Source organism: Chlorocebus sabaeus, chromosome 10 (assembly GCF_047675955.1).
Source record: "Chlorocebus sabaeus isolate Y175 chromosome 10, mChlSab1.0.hap1, whole genome shotgun sequence".
NCBI classification, from domain to species: Eukaryota; Metazoa; Chordata; class Mammalia; order Primates; family Cercopithecidae; genus Chlorocebus; species Chlorocebus sabaeus.
In genome coordinates this window covers 58136719-58163194 of record NC_132913.1, presented here as the reverse complement: position 1 = coordinate 58163194, position 26476 = coordinate 58136719, and the positions used below count along the sequence as shown (strand labels likewise).

General features: G+C 41.1%; 1 protein-coding gene across 3 annotated transcripts in view; it reads right to left on the bottom strand.

The window, feature by feature from the left end:
- Positions 1-26476, bottom strand: part of GAD1 (glutamate decarboxylase 1) — a 44901-nt gene that overhangs the window by 5009 nt on the left and 13416 nt on the right. Inside the window, exons 5-14 of one of the 3 annotated variants that reach the window (XM_007965322.3) lie at positions 24993-25235; positions 19213-19303; positions 11931-12043; positions 10478-10593; positions 10314-10393; positions 10036-10090; positions 8276-8392; positions 6719-6783; positions 3303-3381; positions 2070-2219 (exon numbers count right to left, since the gene is read on the bottom strand). In XM_007965322.3, the coding sequence (XP_007963513.1) occupies positions 2070-2219; positions 3303-3381; positions 6719-6783; positions 8276-8392; positions 10036-10090; positions 10314-10393; positions 10478-10593; positions 11931-12043; positions 19213-19303; positions 24993-25235 (1109 nt within the window). Of the gene's footprint in view, positions 1-2069; positions 2220-3302; positions 3382-6718; positions 6784-8275; positions 8393-10035; positions 10091-10313; positions 10394-10477; positions 10594-11930; positions 12044-13429; positions 13516-19212; positions 19304-24992; positions 25236-26476 lie in introns of those variants that run through there. The other 2 variants (XM_073019806.1, XM_073019807.1) reach the window with 2 other exon arrangements.

The window sequence follows — 26476 nt, the reverse complement described above, 5'->3', positions numbered from 1 at the left end:
ACCCTAGTCAGTCCACTTAGGAATGAAGCCTGTACCAGGGTCCCATTTCAGCAACCAATCACTATGGAAAAAACCTCCAGCAGATGGTTCAAGAGGTTATTGTTAGAAATGAAAAAGAAGACACAAATTACTGAAACAGGCTATGTGATCATTATATTTCAAAATGACAGGACTCCTTTTTTGTTGTTGCTATTTATGGTTCTTTTGTTTGTTTGTTTGTTTTTTCTTTTTTTGAGATGGGGTCTCACTCTGTTGCACAGGCTGGAGTGCAGTGGCATGATCTCAGCTTACTGCAATCTCTGCCTCCTGGGCTCAAGTGATCCTCCTACCTCAGCCTCCTAAGTAGCTGGGACCACAGGCATGCGCCATCACACCTATCTAACTTTTGTATTTTTTGTAGAGATGGGGTCTCACTTTGTTGTCCAGATGCGTCTTGAACTCCTGAGCTCAAATGATCTTTGCCTGCCTTCACCTCCCAAAGTGCTGGGATTACGTGCATGAGCCACTGTGCTCAGCCTATGGCTATTTATATGTTTACAATTCCTATGATTACTTTGTAATAGAAATCAAATTCAGACTATTTCTATATTAAGTCAAAACAGAGCTGGGTGTGGTGGCTCACACCTGTAATCCCAGCACTTTGGGAGGCCGAGGCAGGTGGATCACTTGAGGTCAGGAGTTCAAGTCTAGCCTGGCCAACATGGTGAAGCCCTGTCTCTAGTAAAAATATAAAATTAGCCAGGCATAGTGGCGCATGACTGTAATCTCAGCTACTTGGAAGGTTGAGGCAGGAGAATTGCTTGAATCTGGGAGATGGAGGCTGCAGGGGGCAGAGATCGCGCTTCTGAACTCTAGCCTGGGCAACGAGAACGAAACTCTGTCTCAAAAAAAAAAAAAAAAAAAGACAAAATGACTTACTGAGGAAAAAACTAATAATCTACCAAATTTTTCCTACAGAAGAAATATTTGACTAGAAATTTTGCTGGAAAATCTTGTTGTTTGAGTGTTAGACTCAATCTTAAACATAGAAATTATTAATATTAATTTACAATAAACAAAAACAAGGTATGTAATATAAAACTATGAAATCAAAATTTCTTTTACTTGATTGCATATAAATACTTTTGAAACAAAGAGTCAAATGGTAATCCTCTCCCTCACTCATATTTTGGGAGAAATTCCAATAGTTAGCTTTTTTCCTTAGGTGCAGAAATGAAACCCAAAAGGTTGGTGAATGCAGACACAGCATGCTACCATCTAACAGTAGGATTTTTCACAATAAAGTATACATTTTCCAGAATAGCGTATTGAGTACAAACAATAGGAAAGGAATTATTGAAGTAGAAGTTAAAACTGTCATACATATCCCATGATGAGAAGCCTCATAAAAGAATTTAAGGGGTCGGGCGCGGTGGCTCACGCCTGTAATCCCAACACTTTGGGAGGCTGAGGCGGGTGGATCATGAAGTCAGGAGATCGAGACCATACTGGCTAACACAGTGAAACTCCATCTCTACTAAAGATATTTTTTAAAAAAATTAACCGGGCATGGTGGCCGGCACCTGTAGTCCCAACTACTTGGGAGGCTGAGGCAGGAGAATGGCATGAACCCGGGAGGCGGAGCTTGCAGTGAACTGAGATCATGCCACTGCACTCCAGCCTGGGTGACAGAGCGAGACTCTGTCTCAAAAAAAAAAAAAAAAAGAAAGAAAGAATTCAAGGTTCTACTCAGAATAATGCAGTAATTTTATTTTTTTATCTCTTTCTCTATGCCTGCACTAAATAATCCCATCATCCCCAAGGATTGCTGTGGAAATCCGTATCTTGGCATAAGTTTTAGGTGTTCTAAGAAGACTTCATAATAGTTCAAATTGAGGAGACTGAACAAAAGGAGAGAGAATTTCACATAAGGAATAATTTCATTCACAAAGAAAACACAGTTAATTCAATTATCTAGATATTGATTCCACATATAGTGAATTATCTGTGATATATCTTTGCCCCTCTTTTGCCAGCCAGTCTCTGCAAATTACGTTTCTGCTTTATTTTCTGAATTATTCCCTTCATACCTTTGCTTTCCACATCAGCCAGAACTTGAAGATATCCACGTGGCGGCCACACTGAATTGCCTTGTCCCCGGTGTCGTAGGAGACATCATACTGCTTGTCTGGCTGGAAGAGGTATCCTGCACACATCTGGTTGCATCCTTGGAGTATACCCTATCATGCAAATCAAGATGGGTGCATCTGCATTTATAGATCAGAGATGTGGGTGACTTTAAAACCAGGCTGGCTTGGAAGGAGAGGCTTGGGGACATATGCAATCTTTCTTCTGATGTCTTTATGAGGCCTTACGTTTGTTCTGATGACCTTTTCTAAAATCACTCTTGGAAAACCTGCCATCCCTTTTTCTCTGACTCTCTGATTAGAAAGTGATTTTTCCGTCTCAGATGCCATCCCTCTAAGGGGAAATGTGTGTGGGTGTCTGGGATTGTTTCAAGATTGGGAAGTGCTATGGCATTCAGGGGGCCGGGGTTAGAGATAGAAACTTCCTCAGTGGGTGGGATAGTTTCATGCTGTGAAGAATTTTTCTCTCCAAAAGCACTCTGGCAAAAGTCTTCCAACCTTTCCAGGACCTCCTATGACATGAACATGGATTCCGCGTATGAGTGGACTAAAGAGGCTGTGCAGATTCTGGCTCCTACAGGCTGGAGGCAGACCTTTTGGAATTCTTCTGTGTGCAGAAGTTTTACGGGAGCAACAATGCCTTGGAGGGCAGGGCCCTATTATTAGGCATGTGAAGAAGGGAATATGAGGCTCAACCATTTATAGCAGCTTTTGGGGCAACATTCCTTGTGGTCCTAAGTTGGTATTTGTAGTTGTTGTTCTGTCTCATTTATTTCAGTTCTTGGGACCACACATTCATGCTAAGAACTCCGAGTATGCTCCAGTGAGTGCTTTTAGTCCTCACTGAGGACAAAACTGATTGGATGCCTCACCTAACTGCTCTCACTTTTTTTGTGCAAATATGAAGGAATACTCAATTAAATAATTCCCTTAAAGGTTCAGTTGCTGACAGACCCTGAGTACTGATCAAGGAAGAAGTGCAGTAGCCAGCAAGAGCCAAGAGAAGAAACCAGGTTAGTTGCAAGGACAGGAAAGGACAGCAGCAGCAGTCTCTCAATGGGGCTGCCAATCTCATGAGTCAGCCAACAAGTACTGCAAAGAGACCCCACGTGTGTCTCTTTTCGTGCTTTCTAAAGAATCTATGGGCTCCAGCATAGCTTTGGAGGGAGTACAGACCTTTTCTTTGACGAGAATGGCAGAGCACTGCAACAGCACACCCATCATCTTGTGAGGGTTCCAGGTGACTGAGTTGGCCCTGAAAGAAGCACATGAGACTTCAAGAAGGTGCAGGAGTCAGAAGGAGGCAACTGTTCTCTTGAGGAAAACACCACCCATCCCAATTCAAGTCAGTAAATATTATTCATGCCTATCCTCCTGAATTGACTAATCAAGTAGTAAACAAATGTTTTGCAGGCAGTCTCGAAGCATTACATTGCGGACTGCATCTTAGAGGTAACTGCTATTAACAATAGCTAACATTTATGAATAACTTATATGTCTTATTGTTTTGAGAGCTTTCAGGTATTACATCAATATGGTATCATGGTTAAGAACTCAGGCTTTGGAGCCAAACTGTCTAAGTCTGAGTCCTGGCTCTGACATTTGTTAGCTTGTGCACATTATATAACTCTTATGTGCCTCAGTTTCTGTTAAATGGGAAGTGTGTACCTCACAGAATTGAATAAAGGACAAAATAACTTAAAAAATGTAAAATGCTTATAAGAGTGCCTGGCACACATAATTCTCACCACAACCCTATAATGTAGGTACAATTATTACCTCTATTTTAGATGGGGAAGCTAACATGCAGAAAGGTTAAATATATTACCCAAAGTCACAGAGTTGGGAAGTGTTGGAACCAGGATTCAAGTCCAAGGCCTCTAACTGTACAGCCATTGTTCATAACCATCCAGTAGACTGCTTCTCTCTAGGAGATACAGTGGCTTCTTTCTGCCTTTCTCATTTATAGGCTGGTGATGCTGACCTACCCACTTACCGGGCAGTATCAAGAGTGGTACCTAAAAGCAAGGCTCGACTGGACTAGTCTAGACTCTGACTGCCTAGCAGCATTATTTAAATGCTAAATGAGAGTGATTTTGCCAGTTTGGGCTGCAATGATAGCTTAACAAGCATGGTCTCCTAGCAACTGCATCATTCTGTCAGACATAATTAGATGGTTAAGGAGCACATTAGCTAGGGCATTACAGAAACAACTAAGTCTAATGTATGATGATTAAAACATGGGTAACTTGCTTGATTGGTTTGCAGACTCCTTCCCAAAGGCCTGGCCCATAGCTAGGTGCTGTATTTTAATACCTGTGAAGGATCTTTTCCCCTAGATAGAGCAATTGGCTCAGAATCATCCTGCCTCTGCTCTCCCTAGAGCTAAACCCTTGCTGTGAACTTTCAACCTCTTCATCCTGCTTAGGTCCTTTAGTTAAAGGACCTAACAAAATAATTTAGTGCATATGTGCATTGTGTTTCAAGGCAAAGAGAGGAAGGTCTGAAGATCTTTTCCCTTCAGTGTATAATAAAACCTTTGTGAAAGAGACCTGTCAAAAATTCCAAGGAAAGTTAACTAAGTGCTTAGCTCACTAAAAAGCATCAGTGTGAGGTCATATTTAAATGGTAGTGAATTTAATCAAATTTCTTGTTGCTATCATTTACCAAGTTGTTAAAAAATTATATTTAGGTCTCATAAAATGTCTTAAATGGTTTTCTGCATATCCTAAAGGTCTGAAGTGATTCTTTGCTGCTACAAAAGGAAAGTAATAAGACATAACATGAATTCAATTTCCTTTAGAAGACGTATGTGATTTAAAATGTTAGAAAAGAAAAAGTCTAGTGTGAAATGTTTTAAGTTTTCCTAGACTCAAAGACAGAAAATTAAATTGTCTGAGAAATCTAAAGTTAAGTTGGCCTGGCTCATCCAGAGTTCTTTTTTTTTTCTTTCTTTCTTTCTTTTTTTTTTTTTTTTTTTTTTTGAGACAGAGTCTCGTTCTGTTGCCCAGGCTGCAGTGCAGTGGCATGATCTCTGTTCACTGAAACCTGTGCCTCCCAGGTTCTAGTGATTCCCCAGCTTCAGCTTCCTGAGTAGCTAGAATTACAGGTCTGCACCACCAGGCCTGCTAATTTTTGTATTTTTAGTAGAGACAGGATTTCACCATGTTGGCCAGGCTGGTCCTGAACTCCTGACCTCAAGTGATCTGCCCTCCTTGGCCTACCAAAGTACGGGGATTACAGGCTACTACACCTGGCCCAAATTGTTTACATTATCCTCTGAGTTGACAGAGTCGGTCTCACCCATGTTGACAATGGTCTTTCAAAACTGAGACAAAAGTTTGGGGAGGCACAGTAGAGGTAACAAAAGCCAGAGTCCTGGCTGTGGGAGGAGCCCTGGGCGTGCTCTCCCTGCCTACTCCATGTTCGCCTCTCCTTCCTTAGTCTGCTTCTACCTCTCCCACCTTGCTCCAGCCCCACTGGATGATCCTCCCACTTGCCAAGAACAGTCCTGCCTCAGGGCTTTTGCACTTATCACTCGCACTGCCTAGAATACTCTTCCTCATATCCTTGCTTCCTGTCTCCCTTTATCGCAGTATCTGCTGATATGTTACCTCCTCAGAAAGGCCTCTGACTACCCTGTCTGAAACAGCATGCCTTGTCACTCACTGTTACCTAACCCTGTTTTATTTTTCTTTACTATGAAACAGATTAAATATTTGTTATGAACATCTAGCCTACTGGAATGTAAACTTTCGGAGGGCAAATCTCTTAGTTGATAACACCTTTCATATATCAGATATGCATTTTTATTAGAAAAGCACCATAGGTGGCTGGAAGACAGGTAACTGAATATTCACATCCACCCCTACCTGGCTCATGATAGGTGCTCAGTAAATATATGCGGAATGAATCAATGAATCATTGTGACTTTGTTATGGGTCAACACGTAGGAGTCAGGTCAAAATCATATTTGGCCTAGAACATCCACTGAATTTGAACAGTAAAAAAGAAAATAAGTTAGGAGCTGAGTGTCTTGCCCTTTCTGGAAGTAAGCTTAATGAGGAAGAGGAGGAAAGTGAACCAGTGGCCCTTCCTGTGCCCTTGGCAAACTCTGATGGCCTCCAATTCCCCTCACTGGTTAGTCTCTCTCTTCTCCTACCTGTGTACCTGCAATTGCCTCCTGTTACACTTATCACATTGTGTTCTAACTACTTGTTTACTTCTCTTTCTGACTGATTGATTGATTGATTGTTATTAGAGATAGGGTCTCACTATGTTGCCCAGGCTGGTCTCGAACTCTTGGGCTCGAACAATCCTCTCACTTCAGCCTCCTAAAGTGTTGGGATTACAGGTGTGAGCCACCACACCTGGCGTGTCTTTCTCTCTTTCTAAATTGTGAATTCCTTCAGGACTCCTTTGACTGGGAAATAAATCATCCAATAAATGCTCAACAAATGCCTGCTGAACTAAAGTGAATTTAGACCGAAATACGATGCAGGGGATCAGGGCAAGGCGGTGCAGGCTGACATCAGAGCATGGTCTGTTTGATGTGCTGGGCGGAAGGAGGCCTGGCGAGTTCTGGCCCATACCTTTCTATGCCATTGAGTTTATGGCGGTGCTTCCTGGACATGAGCAGCCCACCTCCCCAGGCAGCCTGTGGGGACAGAGAAAGGAGAGGAAGAGGGGAGCAGTGACATTTAAGAACCTAAAACTAGTCATTTTTCACTTCTAGTAAAACATGAGCAAGAAAGTACAAGGTGAAAAACATAAGTTTCTCTGAAAAGTTCAGCCCACACTGATTGTTCAGTCAGTTGTGATTCTTCATTGCTTGTCATTTCTTTTTCAAAGTTCCTCTGGAGTGTAGCTGCACAAGTGATACCACTAGGCGAGGTCTGAGCCTGAGGAGTCTGAGGTGCCTGTTCTGCCAAGACCCAAAGGTCCAATGGCCTAATAGCCCAATGTGCTGTGGAAAGCCAACACAGTGAATCCCCCTCTGGGTGGCTCTGGAAGCTGCCCAAAAAACTGAGGCCTGCTGTCTGGTTCTTCCCAGAGTAGAATTCTAACAGCTCCTGAAAAACTCAAAAAGCAGCAGTTCCTGCTGGGTTTGGAGGTCTCACAACAGCTTATATAACAAGAAGACGTTTTTGTGGGTACCATGATGCATGTTTACTGAATAATTGGGATGCCACATGATACACAGCCTTTGTTAGTCATTAGTTCAGTAGCAAGGCAGATTATCCTACTAGCCAATTGTGTGAAATTAAATCCCTAAGAAAATGTGCAGAGAAAGAAAAAAAAATACACCCAGTTACACATGTGAAAATGCATCTTTTGTGTTTCTGGGAAAATTTGGGATTAAGTCTCTTAGTTGACAATGCCTTTCATATACTGCCTTATTTTTCCGAAATGTAGCAGATATTCTTTTTTTTTTTTTTTTTATTTTGAGACAGTTTCGCTCTTTCGCCCAGGCTGGAGTGATGTGACATGATCCCAGCTCACTGCAACCTCCGTCCCCAGGTTCAAGCGATTCTCCTGTCTCAGCCTCCAGAGTGGCTGGGATTATAGGTGCCCACCACCACACCCAGCTAATTTTTGTATTTTTAGTAGAGATAGGTTTTACCATGTTGGCCAGGCTGGTCTCAAACTCCTGACCTCAGGTGATCCACCCGCCTCGGCCTCCCAAAGTGCTGGCATTACGGGCGTGAGCCACAGAGCCCGGCCAGATATATTCTTTTTAAGAGACGTGTCATAGATGGCTGGACTGAAGGCAGGTAGCTGAGGGTTCACATTCATGGCCACTTTCTGTATGTTGTATCTTCTATTTTTTCACTCTGAAATCAGTTATGTTTTAGTCTGTAGCCATTTGTCCCAACAAAGCTACCTGGGAAGGCAATGACACCATATTCTAGGATGAAACACAGAAGACAGCAATCGACTAGTAAGGAACTGGATGAGTCCCAGAGGATGTTCCATGTCTGTGGTGTGTACCAGTTGTGAATGGCTGACTAGAGTCCAGACAAGAACTGGAACTAATGTGGTGTGGAGAGAGGGCTGGCTGGGGCGTGGAGAAAAGCTTGAGGCAAATCATAAAAAAGAGCTGCCTCTACCCCCGACATGGACTGGCCTCTCTGAGTTATAGCACTTACATCTACATGCAGCCAAAGGTTGTATTTCTCACATATATCTGCAATCTCTTGTATCGGATCAAAAGCTCCATAAACAGTCGTGCCAGCAGTTGCATTGACATAAAAGGGAACATATCCCTACAAGGTAAGACAGATACAGGCTGATTAGTGTTTTTAACCTTTCTCATTTGCTGATTTCCACAGGAAGCAGAATTGTATAACATTTATTTCTAACAGTAATTGGCAAAGCTTATGTGTTACCAGATACTACGTCTAGTAGTGTTTTGTTGGCTCATTCACTCATTCATTCATTTATTCAACAAATATTTTTTGAGTGCCTTTTATGTGCCAGGCTCTGCCACAGATACTAGGGACTCTGCAGTGAGCACAAGAGATAAAGAATTCTGTCATTGTGGAGTTTACATTTGAGTGGCAGGTGACAGATAATAAGCTAAATTAAATAAGCAAAATATACAGTATGTTTGATAACAATAATTTCTATGGCAAAAAATAAGGCAGGAAAGAGTAATAATAAGTGTTTGGAATGATGGTCAGGTAGTTCTGAATATATTGGAATGATGGGCAGGTAGTTCTGAATAGCATCATTCTTTTAAGAGGTTGTGTTGTTTTAAGTTTATTGATATAATAATTATACTGAAACATTGTGGGGTTTGATTATTTAAAAAAGGTCTATACACTGTGAAAGCTGATACACTCACTAACAGTGGACGTGGTGAAATGTTGACATAAACAAAAAATAAATGAAGGAGTAGAGTAATAGATCTAAGACAAATTTGGGGAAATCTGTGAATCTTAAGCTTTTCTTTTTTCCCAAGACAGGTTCTTGTTCTGTCACCTAGGCTGGAGTGCACTGGCACGATCATGGGCTCACTTTAGCCTCTACCTCTCCAACTCAAGCAATCCTCCCACCTCACCCTTCTGAGTGGCTGGGACTATAGGCGTGGACCTCCACACCTGGCTATTTAAAAAAATTTTTTGTACAGATGTGGGTCACCCTATGTTGCCCAGGCTGGTCTTGAATTACTAGGCTCAAGGGATACTCCTGCCTCAGCCTCCCCAAGTGCTGGGATTACAGACGTAACCCCCTATGCCAGCCCTGCCTCTTAGGCTTTTGTGAAGCTCAGCTCCACCTCTGTTCCTTGCTCAGTCTTTACAACACTTAGACCCACCTCCTGTGCCAAGACCCCAGCAAATAACTACAATTAGAGAAGGAGGTATAAGAATGTAACTGAAACAACCATGTGTTGGTAAGTGGCCTGACAGCTACCTGGCACTGACTTGTGGATACATCTGTTCTATGAGTTTTTTGTTTAATAGAGTTTGTTGAGGCTGGATTTGCCAAGTACCATGGGCCATCTGCCAGGGCATGGAAGCACTTTGCTAAACAGAATCCTAAGCTAAAATGGCATTTGTTAAAATGAGATAATACCCAACAAGTAGTAAGTAAAAAGTTCAATTAGGCTATATCTTCATGATGCTCAGGGAGTTGATTTATTGAAGAACATCAAACCAATCACTTGGCACCATGACGACAGGACAAATAGTTTAATGACCGAATTTTTCATTGTTTAAAAAATCCCTGATATTGTGTAGACACAGCTTTAAGACCAAATTATTTTACAAGTTGGAAATAAGCAAATATCTAAGAATAGAGTTTTAGAAACACAAGAAAATTGTCTCATATTATCAAGGACTTTTTTGTCTAGAGCAGAAAGAAGGTATTTTTAAACTAGGGTTTAGATACACCACAGAGTACATACCTTCTGTTTGGCTTCAAGAATTTTTGCCTCAAAATCAGCTGGAATTATTTTCCCCCTATAATTATTGGAAAAGGAGGGAAATTAAAATGAAGAATCAATGAGATTGCACATGAAAAAAACTTTAGCAGCAGCAAAAAGCAATTTAATCGGATATTTTCAACAGACCATTAGCAGCTTGGCACACTGTACTGAGCCAGTCTTTAAGCACAATAAAACAAATTTAACAGATGAACACATTTAATACATCAAGTACCTAATATTCACTCTCCCCTGCCTACCTTTCATTGCACTTTATCAAAATCACATTGTCAGTTCCAAAGCCAAGTGCAGCCCCAGCTTTCTTTATGGAATAGTGACTCTGCAACAAACAGAGGCTCGAGGTTAGAAGTTGGAGAGTCCCCTGAAAAACACCTCTATCCATGAGAAAGCATCCCCGACTCACGTGTTCTGAGGTGAAGAGTACCAGTTTGGGCACAGCCGCCATGCCCTTTGTCTTAACTTCCGGGAAGTACTTGTAGCGAGCAGCCATGATGCTGTACATGTTGGATATGGCGCCCCCTGTCAGCAAGCGGACATATTGGGAGGTGTTGAGGCTCTTTCATTACTGTTTCTAAAAACGAACGCTGAGCTGGTGTCTCAAGAGACAAGGGAGGTCAGGAAGCGGAAGGATAATATCCTGATAGGTTTTGCTGGCTTCCCTATTGCTGGGGCTTCCCACTGGACCCTTTACCCTGGGAATACAAGTAGTCACACTTATTACCAAAGCTATCTGGGCAGTTTGGCTGGAGGTGATTCATGTACTTCAGTGCCCTTTCCACCTGAAGTCTAGACAGAAATATAAGAGGTAGCTGCATCAGTGGCTGCAAGGGGATAGGTGAGTTATATCCTTCCTGCTTTACCTTCTGCTCAATCTACTTACTGAACAAAGATGAATCTGTTCCCTGAGTTCAGAAAGACAGAGAAAGAAAGAGTAATGGAGCCTACAGAAAGAAACAATGATATTTCTTGGTTACCTGCCTAGGTGCTCTCTTCAGCCCAACTGAGTTACTGAGTCATTTAGGAGAACTCTAAATTTATTAAAATAAGAACAAACTCATGTTTACCTAAATAAAGACACAAGGAGAACTGACATAACTATGTATGTTTGGCCAACACAAACTAGTTAGTTTTACATTAATTATCTGACAAACTTAGGCAAATTTTGGCCTGCTTGAATTACCTAGATAACTGCAATTCTTATTTATTGTTTTCCCCTTGTACACAGTCACACTGTCTCTGACACCATCAGAATACCTATCCTTGTTTTAAAAATTCTTATTTTATCTACTTCAAGCTAGAGATTCAAAGTAGATATACTATTTTGACTGAAATAAATCAATTAATTAATAATCTTGATTTACTGATCCCCAGCATAATCAAACTGCTGTTGACACAATGGAGTTGTTTAATAGTGAGACCTTGTTTCTAGAAAAGAAATTTTAAAACAGCTGGGCATGGTGGCACATGCCTATAGTCCCAGCTACTTGAGAAGCTGAAGCAGGAGGATTGCTTGAGCGCAGGAGTTCGAGGCTGCAGTGAGCTAAGATCACACCACTGCACTCTAGCGTGGATGACAGAGTGAGACCCTATCTCAAAAAAAAAAAAAAAAAAAAAAAGGGAGGGGGTTCTTTAGCATGATCTAGACATAGCCTTTGTCAGTTTTTATGGATTTATGCATAGGCTTTGTTAGTTAATTCATACAGAATGTAGCATTTTTGCTAGTCTTCATCTTGAAAAAAATAGCAAGTCGGAGTATCCAAAAAAATTTTAAGGCATTATTCTTCTACAAACCTACTTCATATTTTGTATTCTTGAGAATCCCAAACCTTGAGAAGAGGAAGAGAAGAGAAACCTACCAGGAGAAAATATCCCATCACCATCTTTACTTGACCATCCAACTATCTCTCTCATCTTCTTAAGTGTTATTTGTTCCATGAGGACAAACACTGGTGCAATTTCATATGTAAACCTGGAAAGGTGGTAAGAAAAAGGATGAAAGAAAATAAAGAAGTCAAACCATTTATTTTAGGAACACAGAGGATTGGTTTAATATTTGTAGTTGGGTTCTAAAAAAAAATAAAGCTGTTCAAAACCACTAACATGATTCATTTCCTGGAAATGCATTAAGTCGCCAATCATAAAATGTCAGAAACCAGCCTGGGTTACTGAGAGAGGTGGTGGAAGTGCCAGCCCTGTGATACTTCACCAACAAAATAGATTCTAATCTGAATTAAATGTCTTAGGCATGGTCCACCCAGAGGAATAGAAGGAAAGAAAATGACTTTTCTGAGTCCCTTTTACCTCTAAGATTGTAGGACAATGCAAATGTTAATTGAAAAAAGCATTCCAAGTTCTACGTAAAATTGGTTTACAATTTGTTTTTTTGAAAAAACTGACTGCCAGTTGCACACTTGTAGAATATATAAAAGCCAGAGTCAAAGTCTATCTTTTAAAAATAATGTAAACATCTGAAAGCTAACTGTGAAGATAATTGGAAATATTGACCCAGGTTTTAAAGATCTCAATATAATTATCTACATGGTTTTTCTACTAATAATCCTCAAGGACAGCTATGTTTCTATAATTCTCTGAAGTCAATATCTGTCAAGAATAATTCTAAGTGATGATTTTCTAATTACGAATTATAAATAACAAGAAGACGGTCAACTGGCATACACAGCTAGCTGTGGGCATCAGATATCTTGGCAGGTTACATTCGTCTTCTAACAAACTGATTTAAAAGTAGCAAGCAATGCTCTTTTCAAAGCAATTCAACACAGAGGCATAGTCTGGTAGACTAATCATTGAAACAAGATCGTAAGATCAAATGTGGAGCCTAAGAAAAAATCAAGGAAGGTCTGTCTGCAGAAAATTAAGCCAGAAAACAAAAAGGTATTTACTAAGCTCTGAGGCTCTTTGTCTTTCTTGTTTTCGCTTGGCATTCTTTAGCATTAGAGTCTGTGGGCTGAGCTCAGATCATCCTCACTGAAAAGAGATGCCTAGACTGACTCAGCTAAGTGACATAGGGAAGCTTTATTGCTGGTAAGGGTGTTTGAGCCAAGTGCTAATGTTGAAGACTAATGGGAATTCTTGCTTGCTTAATGTGAGGAAAGGCTATTTGTAAGGATGAGATAACTATTGTTGTACATAAGACACAGGTGAAGCTACTAAGTTTTAATTGTGGATGAAAAAAGTCGAATTAATCACATGGAGGTAAAAGAAGACAAAAAGATCCTGAAGGATCCTCAGATATGTTGGTGGAAGTATTTTATTTCCAAAAAGAATATGTCCATTTTCCTTGGGAGGCCCCTGGAAATTTAGGAGGAAGACCCTTGGAAACCATGTGTGCAGTTACCATCACCTCTGGAGGTCACAATCATGCTTTGGTTCTGCTCTGAGCCCCATCACCGTAGCAACCAACACTCCCTCATGTCTGATGGCCTGATAAAGGAAGAAGAAGAGAAGGATTCCTGGTTTAGCCTGTGCTGCCAAGTGTACCAAGAGGCAAACTCATGATGGGCTTTTAACCATTCTTGAACAAATGTGTTATTAATGGTTCCACTGGTTTTTGAAAATGTTGACATGACAAAAATGTTTGCATGGCGAGGAGATATGGTGGCAGTGTATGTGCTAGAATCTCCAGTACTATATAAGAAAGCTCTTTGGGGTAAGGCAAGGAACAAGTGAAATCACATACCATAATATCAGAACCATATCAAAGATTGGATGAAAGTTGGCTTAGGGTCAAGTCAATATTGGCCAGGCAGGAACCACATGGACAAGGGAGAGGGAATGGGACTGAATATCAGGCATAGTTCCCACTCCATGCTTCAGATTTAAAACTAATTAGGCCCGAGGTTTGCATGAATTAGCCTCCCCAAGGACCAGGAACATGGCCATTACTCTCAGGATTAGGAGGAAGAGTCTAGAGAGTTTATCTTGAGATTAACTGATCTTATCTATTTCAGGTTCCTTATCTATGTCAGGTACCTGATTCCTAAACTTTCTTTCAGTTCTATTCAACAAATACTTACTGAATGACTATTCTCTCGCCAGGTGACATCCTATGTACTAAGGAAACTAAGATATTAGAAGACACCATTCTCAACCTTGAGGAGGAAACCTACTAGGATAAATCTAGCATCTGGTTCTTGGCCTTAGCTGCATCCTGTTTGATAGTTCCTGCCTGAGTCCAAAGGACCAATTTTCCACTCTTTTCCTGACTCATGAGCTTAGTCTTGACACTCTTTCCTGAAAGCTGGCATATCAGTCCATGGCTGCTGATCCACAGCCAGGCCTGACAAATGGGCTGTCATGGTGTTCTTCATTCCTGACACCTCTTCTGACCCTGCCGCCCCATCCTGGGCCATGTTTACAATCTGTGCAGCTGCACCCACAGCCTTAAAGAAGGCCTTGTAGTTCACCTAAAACAGTTTTAAAAAATTTTTTATTTTCAATTTTTGTTTTTAAATTTTGTGTAGAGATGGAGGTCTCACTGTGTTGCCCAGGCTGGTCTTCAATTCTTGGCCTCAAGTGATCCTCCCGCCTTCACCTCCCAAAGTTCTGAGATTACAGTCGTGAGCCACCGTGCCCAGTGGTTCTTCACCTAATTGGAATCGCAGACCCCTTTGGGAATCCTAGGAAATCTGTAGTCCCTCTCTCCAGGTAAAAAAATGAAGATAGACATATCATTTTGTATAGAACTATAGGAGATTCTTCTCTTGCAACCTGGACTCCAGGTTGGGTACCCTTTTCCTAAGTGACTGATGAAAGCAAATGAAGTCAAGAGATCAAAGGTCAAATATGAATTCAGAAGAAGCTGGTTAGATGCTAAAGTCAAAGTACAAGATTACATTTCAGAGTCAGAACCAGAAACTAAACCTGCCAGAAGCTCTGGGTTGAAGCATAAGAACATAGGATTGGAAGTAAAGATTTAAAACAGTAGGATGGTGGCATTCATGGATTGACACTAAAGGAGCATTCTGAGCATGTCTATATTCCAAGTCGGGAAGTGAGTCAGCCCTTTTTCAGGGGTTCAACTCACCTTCCCAGAGGGGTTCACTCAGAGCGAAGGCAAATTGACTGTCAACAAGCTGTAGTTCTTGTGTGGCAGAGTCTGCTTGTTGCTAGCCATATCAATTTTCCCTTGCTTTGTTAAATTTTATTTAGGGTTGCTGTTCACTCGGATCAAAGACTATATTTTCTACCCTTTTTTGGTGTGGTCATGGACTAAGTTCTGGCTAAAGAGGCTTTATGGAAACGTATGAGACTTCTGAGAAGGTTTTTTTTTTTTTTTTTAAATAAAAAGGAGTATGTCTCTTTTGCCCCTCCCCTCCCCTCCCCTCCCCTCCCCTCCTCTCCCCTCCCTTCCCCTACTCTCCCCTCCCCTACCCTTCCCTTCCTTCTTCCCTCCCTCCCTCCCTCCTTTCTGAGTTCTGGAACACAGGAGTGGTGACTGGAGCTCCAGCAGCCAGCCTGTACCATAATGCAACTTTGAGGATGGGAGCCATGTGCTACAATAGGGATTAGAAAGGCACACAAAATCTGGATTCCTGGTGACTGTCAAACAGGGAACTTCTTTAATAAGAGAAATAATCTTCCATGCTGACTCTATTCTGATACTCCTCTTGACCTCTTCTCCTTAAAGAGGTGGCAGGTAGCACATCTTCACTTTAAAAGGTAACACAGCTGAGGGGAGCTTAGGGAAACACTCTACTATCCAGATGAGAGACAGAAATAAAAGAGTCAGGAGGGTCTCACATAGCAACAGTGACTGTGCGGTGGTTGCCTTTCCTAGGTGCACACACTGTACCTTGTATACACTAGGCACTTAGGACTGGAGCCATTTTTAGTCTTCAGAACCACTCTGTAGGATGGATACTATTATCTTCCATTTTCTTGATGAGGAAACTGAGGTTCAGAGAAATTCAGTGATTTGTTTTAAGATCTCCAAGTTAGTGTGTTTCATCAGAATTCCAAGTCTACGTATGTCACAGCTGCTTTTCCATGACAAACGAGAACTGCTTACTGCAGGCTCCTCTCTAATGACCTGCCCAGTGGTGTAAAATGATGAATAACTCCCATAGAGAATTCCTCCTGGATATTTTCTATGAAAATAAAGTGCTAGATGGTTGAAATCATAACCTCGTAGCAAAGGGTTATGATAGATCTTGCCATTAAGATTGTGTATTGCCATCAGATGTTTGAGGGCAGGCTGTTGTTTACACTCAGGCCCTGCTCAACCTGCACAATTGTGCTTGGTGGCCCTGTTTTGGAAGAAAAGAGCTGTAGGTGCCTTGGACAACTACACATTTATGAAGCTTTTTTTGGATCTTCACTGAGTTGTTGCTTAGAAGAAGAATATACTGCAAAGCTATGTGCAAAAGCAGGTGTAAAGGCATGGACACAGACGTTCTTTTTTTTTTTTTTTGAGATGGAGTCTCATTCTGTTCCCCAGGCTGGAGTGCAGTGGCAGAGTCTCAGCTCACTGCAACCTCTACCTCCCAGGCTCAAGCGATTCTCCTGCCTCAGCCTCCTGAGTAGGTGGGATTACAGGTGCCCCCCACCACACCCGGCTCATGTTTGTGTTTTTAGTAAATGCGGAGTTTCACCATCCTCGAACTCCCACCTTAGGTGACCCACCCACCTAGGCCTCCCAAAGTGCTGGGATTACAGGCATGAGCCACCGCGCCCAACTTATGGTCTTTCTATTCTAATAGTCAGACACCTTGCACTTTGCACCTGAGTCAGGTTATTGGATCATTTAAAGAGGCTATGACTGAGGAATATAGTTCTTATTTTCTATGTCAGGTGTCACCTAAACTCAATGAAAGTACAGGACCAAAAACCAGGTATTATCACTAAATAAATCCTGCACTGCCATAGAAAGATCCTTTTGCCATTCTTTCCCAGACTTATTTTGAACACTGTTCCCAATCAGAGAAGGAATTGTCACAGGGAGCAAATTTTGCCTCAGCTCCTGACAGTGCTGCCACATTTCATGATCTTCCAGGGGAACTGGCTTAGAACAATTTCTAGATAATAGTTATTACTTCTTTAGACAATGCCTGTCTCTAGAACTGACAGAAACTATTTTGCTATTTTAAATAACCTTCTCTATCGATCTGTTGGAATCAGATCATATTTTATAAATATCTCCCATTCAGTACAGCTGCAATTACTACATGTCATTTAGTTGGATTGGCCTTGACCTCAGATGGCTGGGACACATTTTAGTGTTTTGCAGCTGAGCTAAGAGAACAGTAAAAGACTTTGGTTTTATGAACACATGCCAAAAAAGGAGAATTTGTGGGATTTTTCTGGTTGAGGAATATCTGGTCATAAGTGGTTGAAAGGGGGGAGGTCCCTTATTTACCTTGAGACTGAAGACATATATATACATGGAAAAAGCAGCTGAGAGCCCTACAGAACACACACTTAAAGGTGCTGAGTAAATTCAGGGCCTATATTAATATGGGTACTTGGACTTTAATAGATATGTATTTTTTACTCTGTTTTTCTCACTTATTTTCCAAATAGTTGAGTTAAAAACAACTATATTTCCTAATTTAAATTGTTCCTTAGTGCTAGATACTACAATTAAGCATTAGTGTCTTTTCTCAAATTATAATTAACTTTACTATGATGTCTGTGCTGGCTGGTATATTTTTATCTCAAAAATCACAATACGGTAAAGATTGCTAAATGGAGCTTTTTGTTCAAATTCCAAGCAACTGTATCTTTGACCTGTATTCCTCTTGGCCCTTTCAAATCTCAGTGACCCAGCATGGACACTCCATGAAGCTAAGCATGACTTGCAAGGAGGGAGCATGAAAATCATTTTAGTTTTTCAATCAGTTTAATCTTTTATGCCTTTTAGCACCAAAGGCTTCACTTGTCACATTTGCTCTTTAAAATTTGTCACTGTTGTTTTAAATTAGCCAAGAAAACAGGAATTCTTAATTAATTGAAACTTTTCTGAATATGGTTATGTATTTTGAGTCACAGCATTAAATAGCTTTAGAATACACATGGATCACTATATAATTTTAAATGCCCTTCAGGTTTTCTGGCTGAGAGCAGTTTAAGAAAAACAGAATACCTTAAACTTCAATAATTTACATTCTATCTTGATATCAAATGGAATTTCTCATTTTAAGCAATACTACCCTTTCACCTAAATTCATTTCTTGGAATCTACTTTTCTATGAACTTAAAAAGTGAGTGGCTATTTTCTGAATATTTCCACAGTGACGGACACCCATATAATTCTTATGTAGTTGTTTTAAAATTATTATAAGATAATTTGTTTTATTATTTTCCTTTGGATACTTTAATAGAATGTGATGCCATTGTCTGGATGTATAGATACTGGTAAAACATTGTCAGTAGTGTTGAGAGCAAAGGCAGTACTCTGATGACCCTCCATCGATTTGTAATCTGACATTTTCTTAAAAGAGAGCACATGTATGTAGAGGAAAATTTGGGGTGACTGCTATAAGACTACCCAGGTATAACTTGTGCCCATACCATACAGGACCTTAGAGTCAGTTTCATGTAAATTTTCAAGAACTTAGAAACAAAGAACGGCTTTGCCTATACAAACAAGTATGAAAACAATGTCACGTTTAGAAAAACAATCACTTATTTTGAAAAGAATATATACTGTATCAGTACTGGCTGAATTTTGTTTTAGAATTTTTAGTTAAGCAGTAGGTTGATCAGATTGATTTGTGGGTTTATGGCTGCTTTAATTATGGAAGAAATATGATCTAAATGATAAAGACCAATGTGCTTGGGTAGAAAAAGGTAAAACCAAGATCATACCTCAAAACATAACCTCTTTAGATACACACATTAAGAGAAATGGGTCTTTTAACATGAAATTTCAATACTACATTTTGGAAGTCAGAGTTATTATTTCTCATGACCATGTTCTTCTTAAATTCCATTATTAAATTCAACAATAGTTTATCAAGTATTTACCATTAAATCAGAACTATGATTAAACCTAAAGATTTTAAGAGAAAAAATGACCAGGGCAACTTTAATAAAATAGAACCACTGGAATTGAACTTTTAAAGCAACAAGCCATAGTCATACATCAGGGTCGCTTATATGAAAACATATGGGACTTACATATTGGTATTGGCTGTTGATGTCAGCCATTCTCCAGCTAGGCCAATGATATCCAATCCAGTGGAGAGCTGGTTGAAAAATCGAGGATGACCTAGAGAGGAAACAGAAAAGCATCACGACAAATGCAGATTTCTCAACCTATCTTCAAGGCAAACGGCCTGCCCCACTGGGTCACACTGATGGGGCTTGCATCCCAGTGATATGTTGAATAAGGCTGCTCAAGGATATTGAAGAAGGAAGGGCAAGTTGACCCACCCCATACCAACCATTAACATTCATGATGTCCCCCAAACTTCTATGTTTCTAAAGCATCATGCTTTTAAAGAATAATATCTAATATCATGAAACTCATGCTTTCCAGTGTTTTGTGTTTTGATGTGTTTTGCCAATATATATATAGTCAGGTGACCTTCAGATTAAATTTATGGCTGAGATAACCTAGCTCTCCTCTGTGAAATGGGCAGTCACAGCCTATTTCACTCATTGAGTTGTTGGTGAGGTAATTGTTTTTGCTACACAACTCTAAATCCCTGTGCAACCCACAGTATGCTTTAACAGGCTTTGCTCTCAGCAAATTCAGGATTGTTGCCAAGTTTTTGCCAACTTAGCATTCAATGGAAAACTCAACTCCACATCAGCAGGCTTGGCTCAGCTGTCAGGAAGGAGTCAACGCAATAGATTATCTAGGGACGTGTGGCTGGGAACTGGTGTTAGAAAGATATGCTGACTGCTGTGTTTCCAGTGGAAATTGCCTTTGCTTCTGAAAAAAACAAAAACAAAAAGGGTCAGAGAGCTAGTGTTAGAATGTTCCTGGTCTAACTCTCCTCTCTGAGAATCTCTATTCTTCCCTAGATGTGATTCAGAACATCTGGACTATGACTTCTTATATCAGAAGATACCAACCTCTGCATCTTAAGAGCCCTCACAAAATAATACTGGTTTTTAGAGAAAACTAAAAGAAGCACAACTGGTAAACTTAGTTTAAGTATGGGGCCATATTCTAGATATTCATGTGGACTATCCTAGATAGTGAAATGATTCCATGTTACTCAACTTTGCTCATTGCCAACAGAATCTGAGGTCTTTTGAAACAACACATTTTATTGAAAGTTATTAAAATATATATGCAATATCCATTTAAAAACTTTTAACAATATACACTTCATTTTAAGACAAGACTGAATGGTAAATAAATGCAGTCACAGTATTTGATAATGTATCAAAACCATACAGTTTGGCAGAGACTTTTTTTTAAAAGATGGACAAAGAGAGATTAACACAAAGTGAAACAGTATCTCTTTGTCAATTAAAATATAAAGGACACAAAGTCCTTCAAAATCTTATTTTTAGTTTATGGTTACAACCTTGAGCCCCCAAATCTTATATCTACCAGAATTTCTATTAAGTAAAAAGTTTCAATTTCAATTCTCTATATTGGATGAAAATAACAGATGATAGATACGGTGCTGGGCCGCTCATGGCCTAAATTCAGGTAGAGGGAGAAGGAAAGAATTATTTTTTAAAGTAAAGCTTTCCTACAAATAAACTACAAGAAAAAAAAAAAAAGAAGGGTTGGAGGGGGAGATCCCTTGATTAGGAGACATGGCAAACAATTGCATGTAAGAAACTTATTTGGATCCTGATTCAAATGAGTTTGACAAAATTAAAGCATTTATGATGCTCATGATACAACTGGAAATTTGAAAACTGACTAAATATTTCATTAAGGAGCTTTAAATTTTTTTCCAGGTATGACAGTGACATTGTGGATTTTTAAAAAAAAATTCTTAAGAATGAATATTGGGCCAGGCGCAGTGGCTCATGCCTGGAATCCCAACACTTTGGGAGGCCAAGGCAGGTGGGTCCTCTGAGGTCAGTAGTTCAAGACCAGCCCGGTCAACATGGTGAAACCCCGTCTCTACTAAAAATACAAAAATTAGCCAGGCATGGTGGCGGGCACCTATAATCCCAGCTTCTCAGGAGGCTGAGGCAGGGGAATTGCTTGAACCCAGGAGGCGGAGGTTGCAGTGAGCCAAGATCACATCACTGCACCACAGTCTGGGCAACAAGAGTGAAACTCCACTCAAAAAAAAAGAAAAAAATGAATGAATAGTTATGGATACAATAATATTATGTTGGGGATTTACTTTCATGTAATGTAGGTGATGGGGAATGGATGGCGGTACAAGTAAAAGCTGATAATAAAGCAGGGCATTAGGTATATAGGGTTCATTATAGGATTCTGCTTTTGTATAAGTTTAAAATTTTCCATAAGAAAACATTTAAAAAAGAACAACGAAGGGAGTCCAGCATATCTACAAATCACTTAAATTAGCTGCTGTGGCTGAAGGCTGACTAGTGCCTGTTAGTTAATGGGAAATCTCTGTATGCTGGTTCATTTTTTAAAATAAGTCTTTTATTAATTTATAGAGAAATTTCTAAATGCCATTATCATCTCTTCACAGACTATACCCAGATCAGTATGTTTTCACTATTAAAACCCAATTCATTATTTTGGCTGAGCCCATTGATGCATTCATATCCTTGAAAAAATACTTTCTACTGTTTGTAGCTACTTGTGGGGTTTACCCTATTGCTCCTTATCTATGCTTAAATTCCACATCAGCAAGCAGGAGCTGTTTTGACGTGGCAGCAACAGCATGCTTTTATCAGCGCCAGCATCCTGAGATATAGCAGGAGGTTTCACATTGCTTGGAAGACTGCGAACTCTGTAAAGACAAATATCTGCTCCAAGAAGCAACTCTGAGGAACGAAAATGAATGTTTGCAGGCTAAGTACCTAAGTGGGTTCATACACTGGACTAATAACAGTCAATGCTTTCTCTCTCTCTCTCTTTTTTTTTTTTTTGAGACAGTCTTGCTCTGCCGCCAAGGCTGGAGTGTAGTGGTGCAATTTCGGCTCACTGCAAGCTCCACCTCCCGGGTTCATGCCATTCTCCTGCCTTAGCCTCCCCAGTAGCTGGGACTACAGGCGCCTGCTACCGCGCCCGGCTAATTTTTTGTATTTTTTAGTAGAGACGGGGTTTCACCGTGTTAGGCAGGATGGTCTCGATCTCCTGGCCTCATGATCCGCCCGCCTCGGCCTCCCAAAGTGCTAGGATTACAGGCATGAGCCACAGCACCTGGCCATTTATTTATTTATTTATTTATTTATTTATTTATTTATTATTATTTAAACAAGTCCTGCTGTCACCCAGGCTGGAGTGGTGCAGTGGCGCGATCTCAGCTCACTGCAACCTCCGCCTCCCGGGCTCAAGCAATCCTCCCACCTCAGCCTCCAGAGGAGCTGGGATCACAGGTGCACACCACTACGCCTGGCTAATTTTTGTATTTTTGGTAGAGATGGGGTTTTGCCCTGGCTAGTTTTGAACTCCTGAGCTCACGTGATCCACCTGCCAGCCTGCCAATGTGATGAGATCACAGGTGGGAGTCACCAGGCCAGGCCTGTCAGTGCTTTCTCTGACCGCAAGATGCTTTGGTTTTGTAGATTATATTAGATGATATTATGACAAAATCATGTATTTGTATTTGAGGGACAACGCCATTCTGGACTTTCATAATAAAATGACGTAGTTCTCATCTCTCTGAGAAAGTGCGTGTAGAGCAAACTGACAAAGTTCAAAATATCAGACCAAAGCAAGTCAAGTTAAACATACATGGGGAATTCTGACTCTTTTTAAAATGCAGCCAAATAACACTATTTGTTTTCCATCAGGAATAGATTAGCCATCTGACCAAGATGAGAAGTAACTAATTGTAAATTGATAGAGTGCTTTTCTTTAAAAATCAAACAACATAAACTTTGTACATATAATTGAGTCTTGTGTATCCAGCAGTTATTTAATGAAGCTACACTTATTCCAGTGGTGTTGGCAGACCTCAGCAGCTCTCTGGGATTCCTCATTTTAAAAAGCATCTTTGGCCAGCATCATTATTTCATTATAACACTTTGTTTTTGACATCCAATAGTCTTACTCAGCTCAATCACCACCAGCCTCCTAGTCTCAGTCTTAAATCTATCTTCAAATGATGAGGAAGAATGAGAGGGAAAATAAAGAAGGAGAGACAAGAACAAAGAACACAGGATTGCCAGTTGTGACCTTGGGGTTTCCCCTGTGGTGGCAACTATGCTAGGGATGGTCAGTTCTTCTAGATCTGTCTGCCTGAGAGCTCAGGAAAGCCAGACTGTAGTGTGGAGAGAGTTATAGGGAGAAGAAACCACGGTGTCACTCCTGGGCTTAGTCCAGTCTGAGCTGTTTCTAAGCATCTCAGAGGCCCCAAAGTCCTTGAACTTGAGGCAATTGGAAAGCAACTGCTTTGATGAGGATTGCTGATTAGGGAGGGCTCCTGGAACATGAAAAGGAGGCAAGACGACATCCTCAAGGACTCCCACTGGAAATAGAATTTGGTGACTCAGAGTGTCCTAAGCTCCAGAAGTTGCAGTAGAATGAGAAGGCGTGTGCATGTGTCTTTTTGGCCTAGCCAGTAAAAGGTGTCATGGGTTGAATTGTGTTCCTCCAAAAGATGTGTTCAAGTCCTAATCCCTGGTTCCTGTGAATGTGACCTTATTTGGAAATCGGGTCTTTGCGGATGTAAACATGTTAAGATGAGGTCATACTGGATTGGGGTGGGCCTTAATCCAACAACTGGCATTCCTATGAGGAGAGGGAAATTTGGACACACACACAGAAAGAAGGCCATGTGAAGTGAAGGCAGAGGTTGGAGTGATGCATCTACAAGCCAACAAATGCCAAGGAATATCCACAACACCTGGAACCTGGTAGAGGCAAGGGTGGATCCTCTCCAAGAGCCATCAGAGAGAGCATAGCCAGCACCTTGATTTTAAACTCAGCCTCCAGAATTGTGAGAGAACAAATTTCTATTGTTTTGAGCCATCCAATGGGTGGTCATTTATAAAGGCATTCCTAGGAAACTAATATAGAAAGGGAGGGGAAATAGCCCAATTCTCCCCAGTGTCAGGGACAGGCAAGGGCAGGATTTATCAGAATGAAATAGACCTGAAAATGGACACAAGAAAAGAAGCAGAGGATGGGTCATTCTGCTCTCTTTAGGTTGTGAATAGCCTAAATCCAAGAATGAAAATTATTCTTTTTTTGAGATAGGATCTCGATCTGTTGCCCAGGCTAAAGTGCTGTGGCAAGATCTTGGCTCACTGCAGCTTCTGCCTCTTGGCCTCAGCCTCCTGGGTAGCTGGGACTACAGGTGCATGCCACCATGCCCAGCTAATTTTCATATGTGTATAAACATATATAACATACATATATATATATATATATATATATATATATATATATATATATATATATATATTTTTTTTTTTTTTTTTTTTTTTTTTTTTTGGTAGAGACAAGGTTTCACCATGTTGCCCAGGCTGGTCTCGAACTCCTGAGCTCAAGTGTTCTGCCTACCTTGGCCTCCCAAAGTGCTGGGATTACAGGCATAAGCCATTGTGCTTGGCCAGAATGAAAACTCTTTATACAGAACTTGACCTAGCACCAAGTATTTCTATCTTTTTTATCTACTTTTACCATGATATATGCTGATGAACTTTTGCCTGGGTCAGGTCCCTCCACCAACTGTTACTGCCCAAGCTTGTTCTTGTGGTCACTGGGTGCTTTGCCGCCTTCTCTCACCAGGGCTGTGTTTTTCCTCCAACACGAGTTTGATATCCTTACAACTGGCAAGGGTGAGATGGAGGGCAGAGTTGCCACTACCTGTCTACCCGATTCTCCCCCTTACCTGTGCGAACCCCATACTTCAAGGTGTCTCTGCAGTCAACCAGGATCTGCTCCAGGGACTCGGGGTGGTCAGAGAGCTCCAAGTTGAAGCCCTCCATGCCTTCCAGCAACTGGTGTGGGTGATGGAAGTCCAGCACCTTGGTGGAGCGATCAAATGTCTTGCGGACATAGTTGAGGAGTATGTCCACCACTTCCAGGAGGAATTGCACGGTTTGCTCCTCCCCGTTCTTAGCCGGAAGCAGATCTGAATTTGGGAGAGCAATGAATGGTTATCACCTGACTCATATCTAGATTTCTTCAGCCCAGAGACCCCTAATATTAATCATGCTATCTGTATAGGCCTGATTTCATTCTGGGATATGTATGTGCACTGAGAATCTGATGTACCACATCCCCAGAAAAATGCACATACCCCAGAAAAATGCACATGCACATAAGTTTTGCATGTTTTCCTGGGAGTTCACAGCCTTTCTGACAGGCTGCTCAGACATGGAAGGAAGTGCTCTGAGACGTCCTGAACAACCTGCAACTGCGGTTGTCATCTGCAGGTTTAATGGGCATCTGTGAGGAGTGTGATGGAGGGGGCATCTGCCATGCTCCCCTGGGACCAGATGTGTCCCTGTCCATCTGGTTTAGTGTTGTGATGTGCTTGGTTTGTTGGCATCAGAGGGTAAGTCCTCTCTGGGTAGAGCCTGAGGTCCCCCCTGAAGAGGGTGGTTCTTGGCGGTGTCCTTAGACAGGAAACTGGAGCTGGAAGATGGCGCTCAAAAAGGTGGGACAGGGAACCCCTGCCTCTTTCTTGACCTCATCCTTTTGGGCCTGGACTTTGAGATATCCAGAGGTGACTTTGGGTTTCAGGCTCTGCAGTAGTCAAGCTAGAGGTTAGGCAGGGAAAAAAGCTGTAGGGGCCCAATTCTGTAGCTCATAGGCAGGCTGTGCAGCTGTGCACGATACTCTCTGTGGCTCCCTGGGTTAGCTCCAGGGTTCTAGGGACATATTGTTTAACACTCTGGTCTGCCTTCTGTGGCCCTGTGGGAAGTTCACGGAAGGGGATGGCAGTGGATCTACCTGTGAGCTGTTTGGGAGAGACTGGTAAAGCACCTCCTGAGACGAGAGTTATGAGGCAGCAGGGGTTAGTGAAACATCTCCGAAAGGAAAACAAGTTCCAGGACACTTAGTTACGAGGTTCAGCATGCAACTTCCCACAGTGTGATTTTGTGTGTATGTGTGTGGCCAATCTTGCAGGATAAATGTTATTAAGGAAATCATTTGATTTTCTTATATGTAAGGTTCCTTCGGCTCTGAGTCTATGAATCCATATTTGTTCCCTCGAGTGTCTTTAGAGTTGACTTTTATTGACTGCCCTCATCCAGCTGGGCAGCAGGGAGAGAGGAAGTCAATTATATTCCCCCAAAGTCAGAAAAGCAGTTTCTTGTGGGTTCAGAGAGAATAATGACATTTCTTGATAAAAGAAGTAAAATTGCA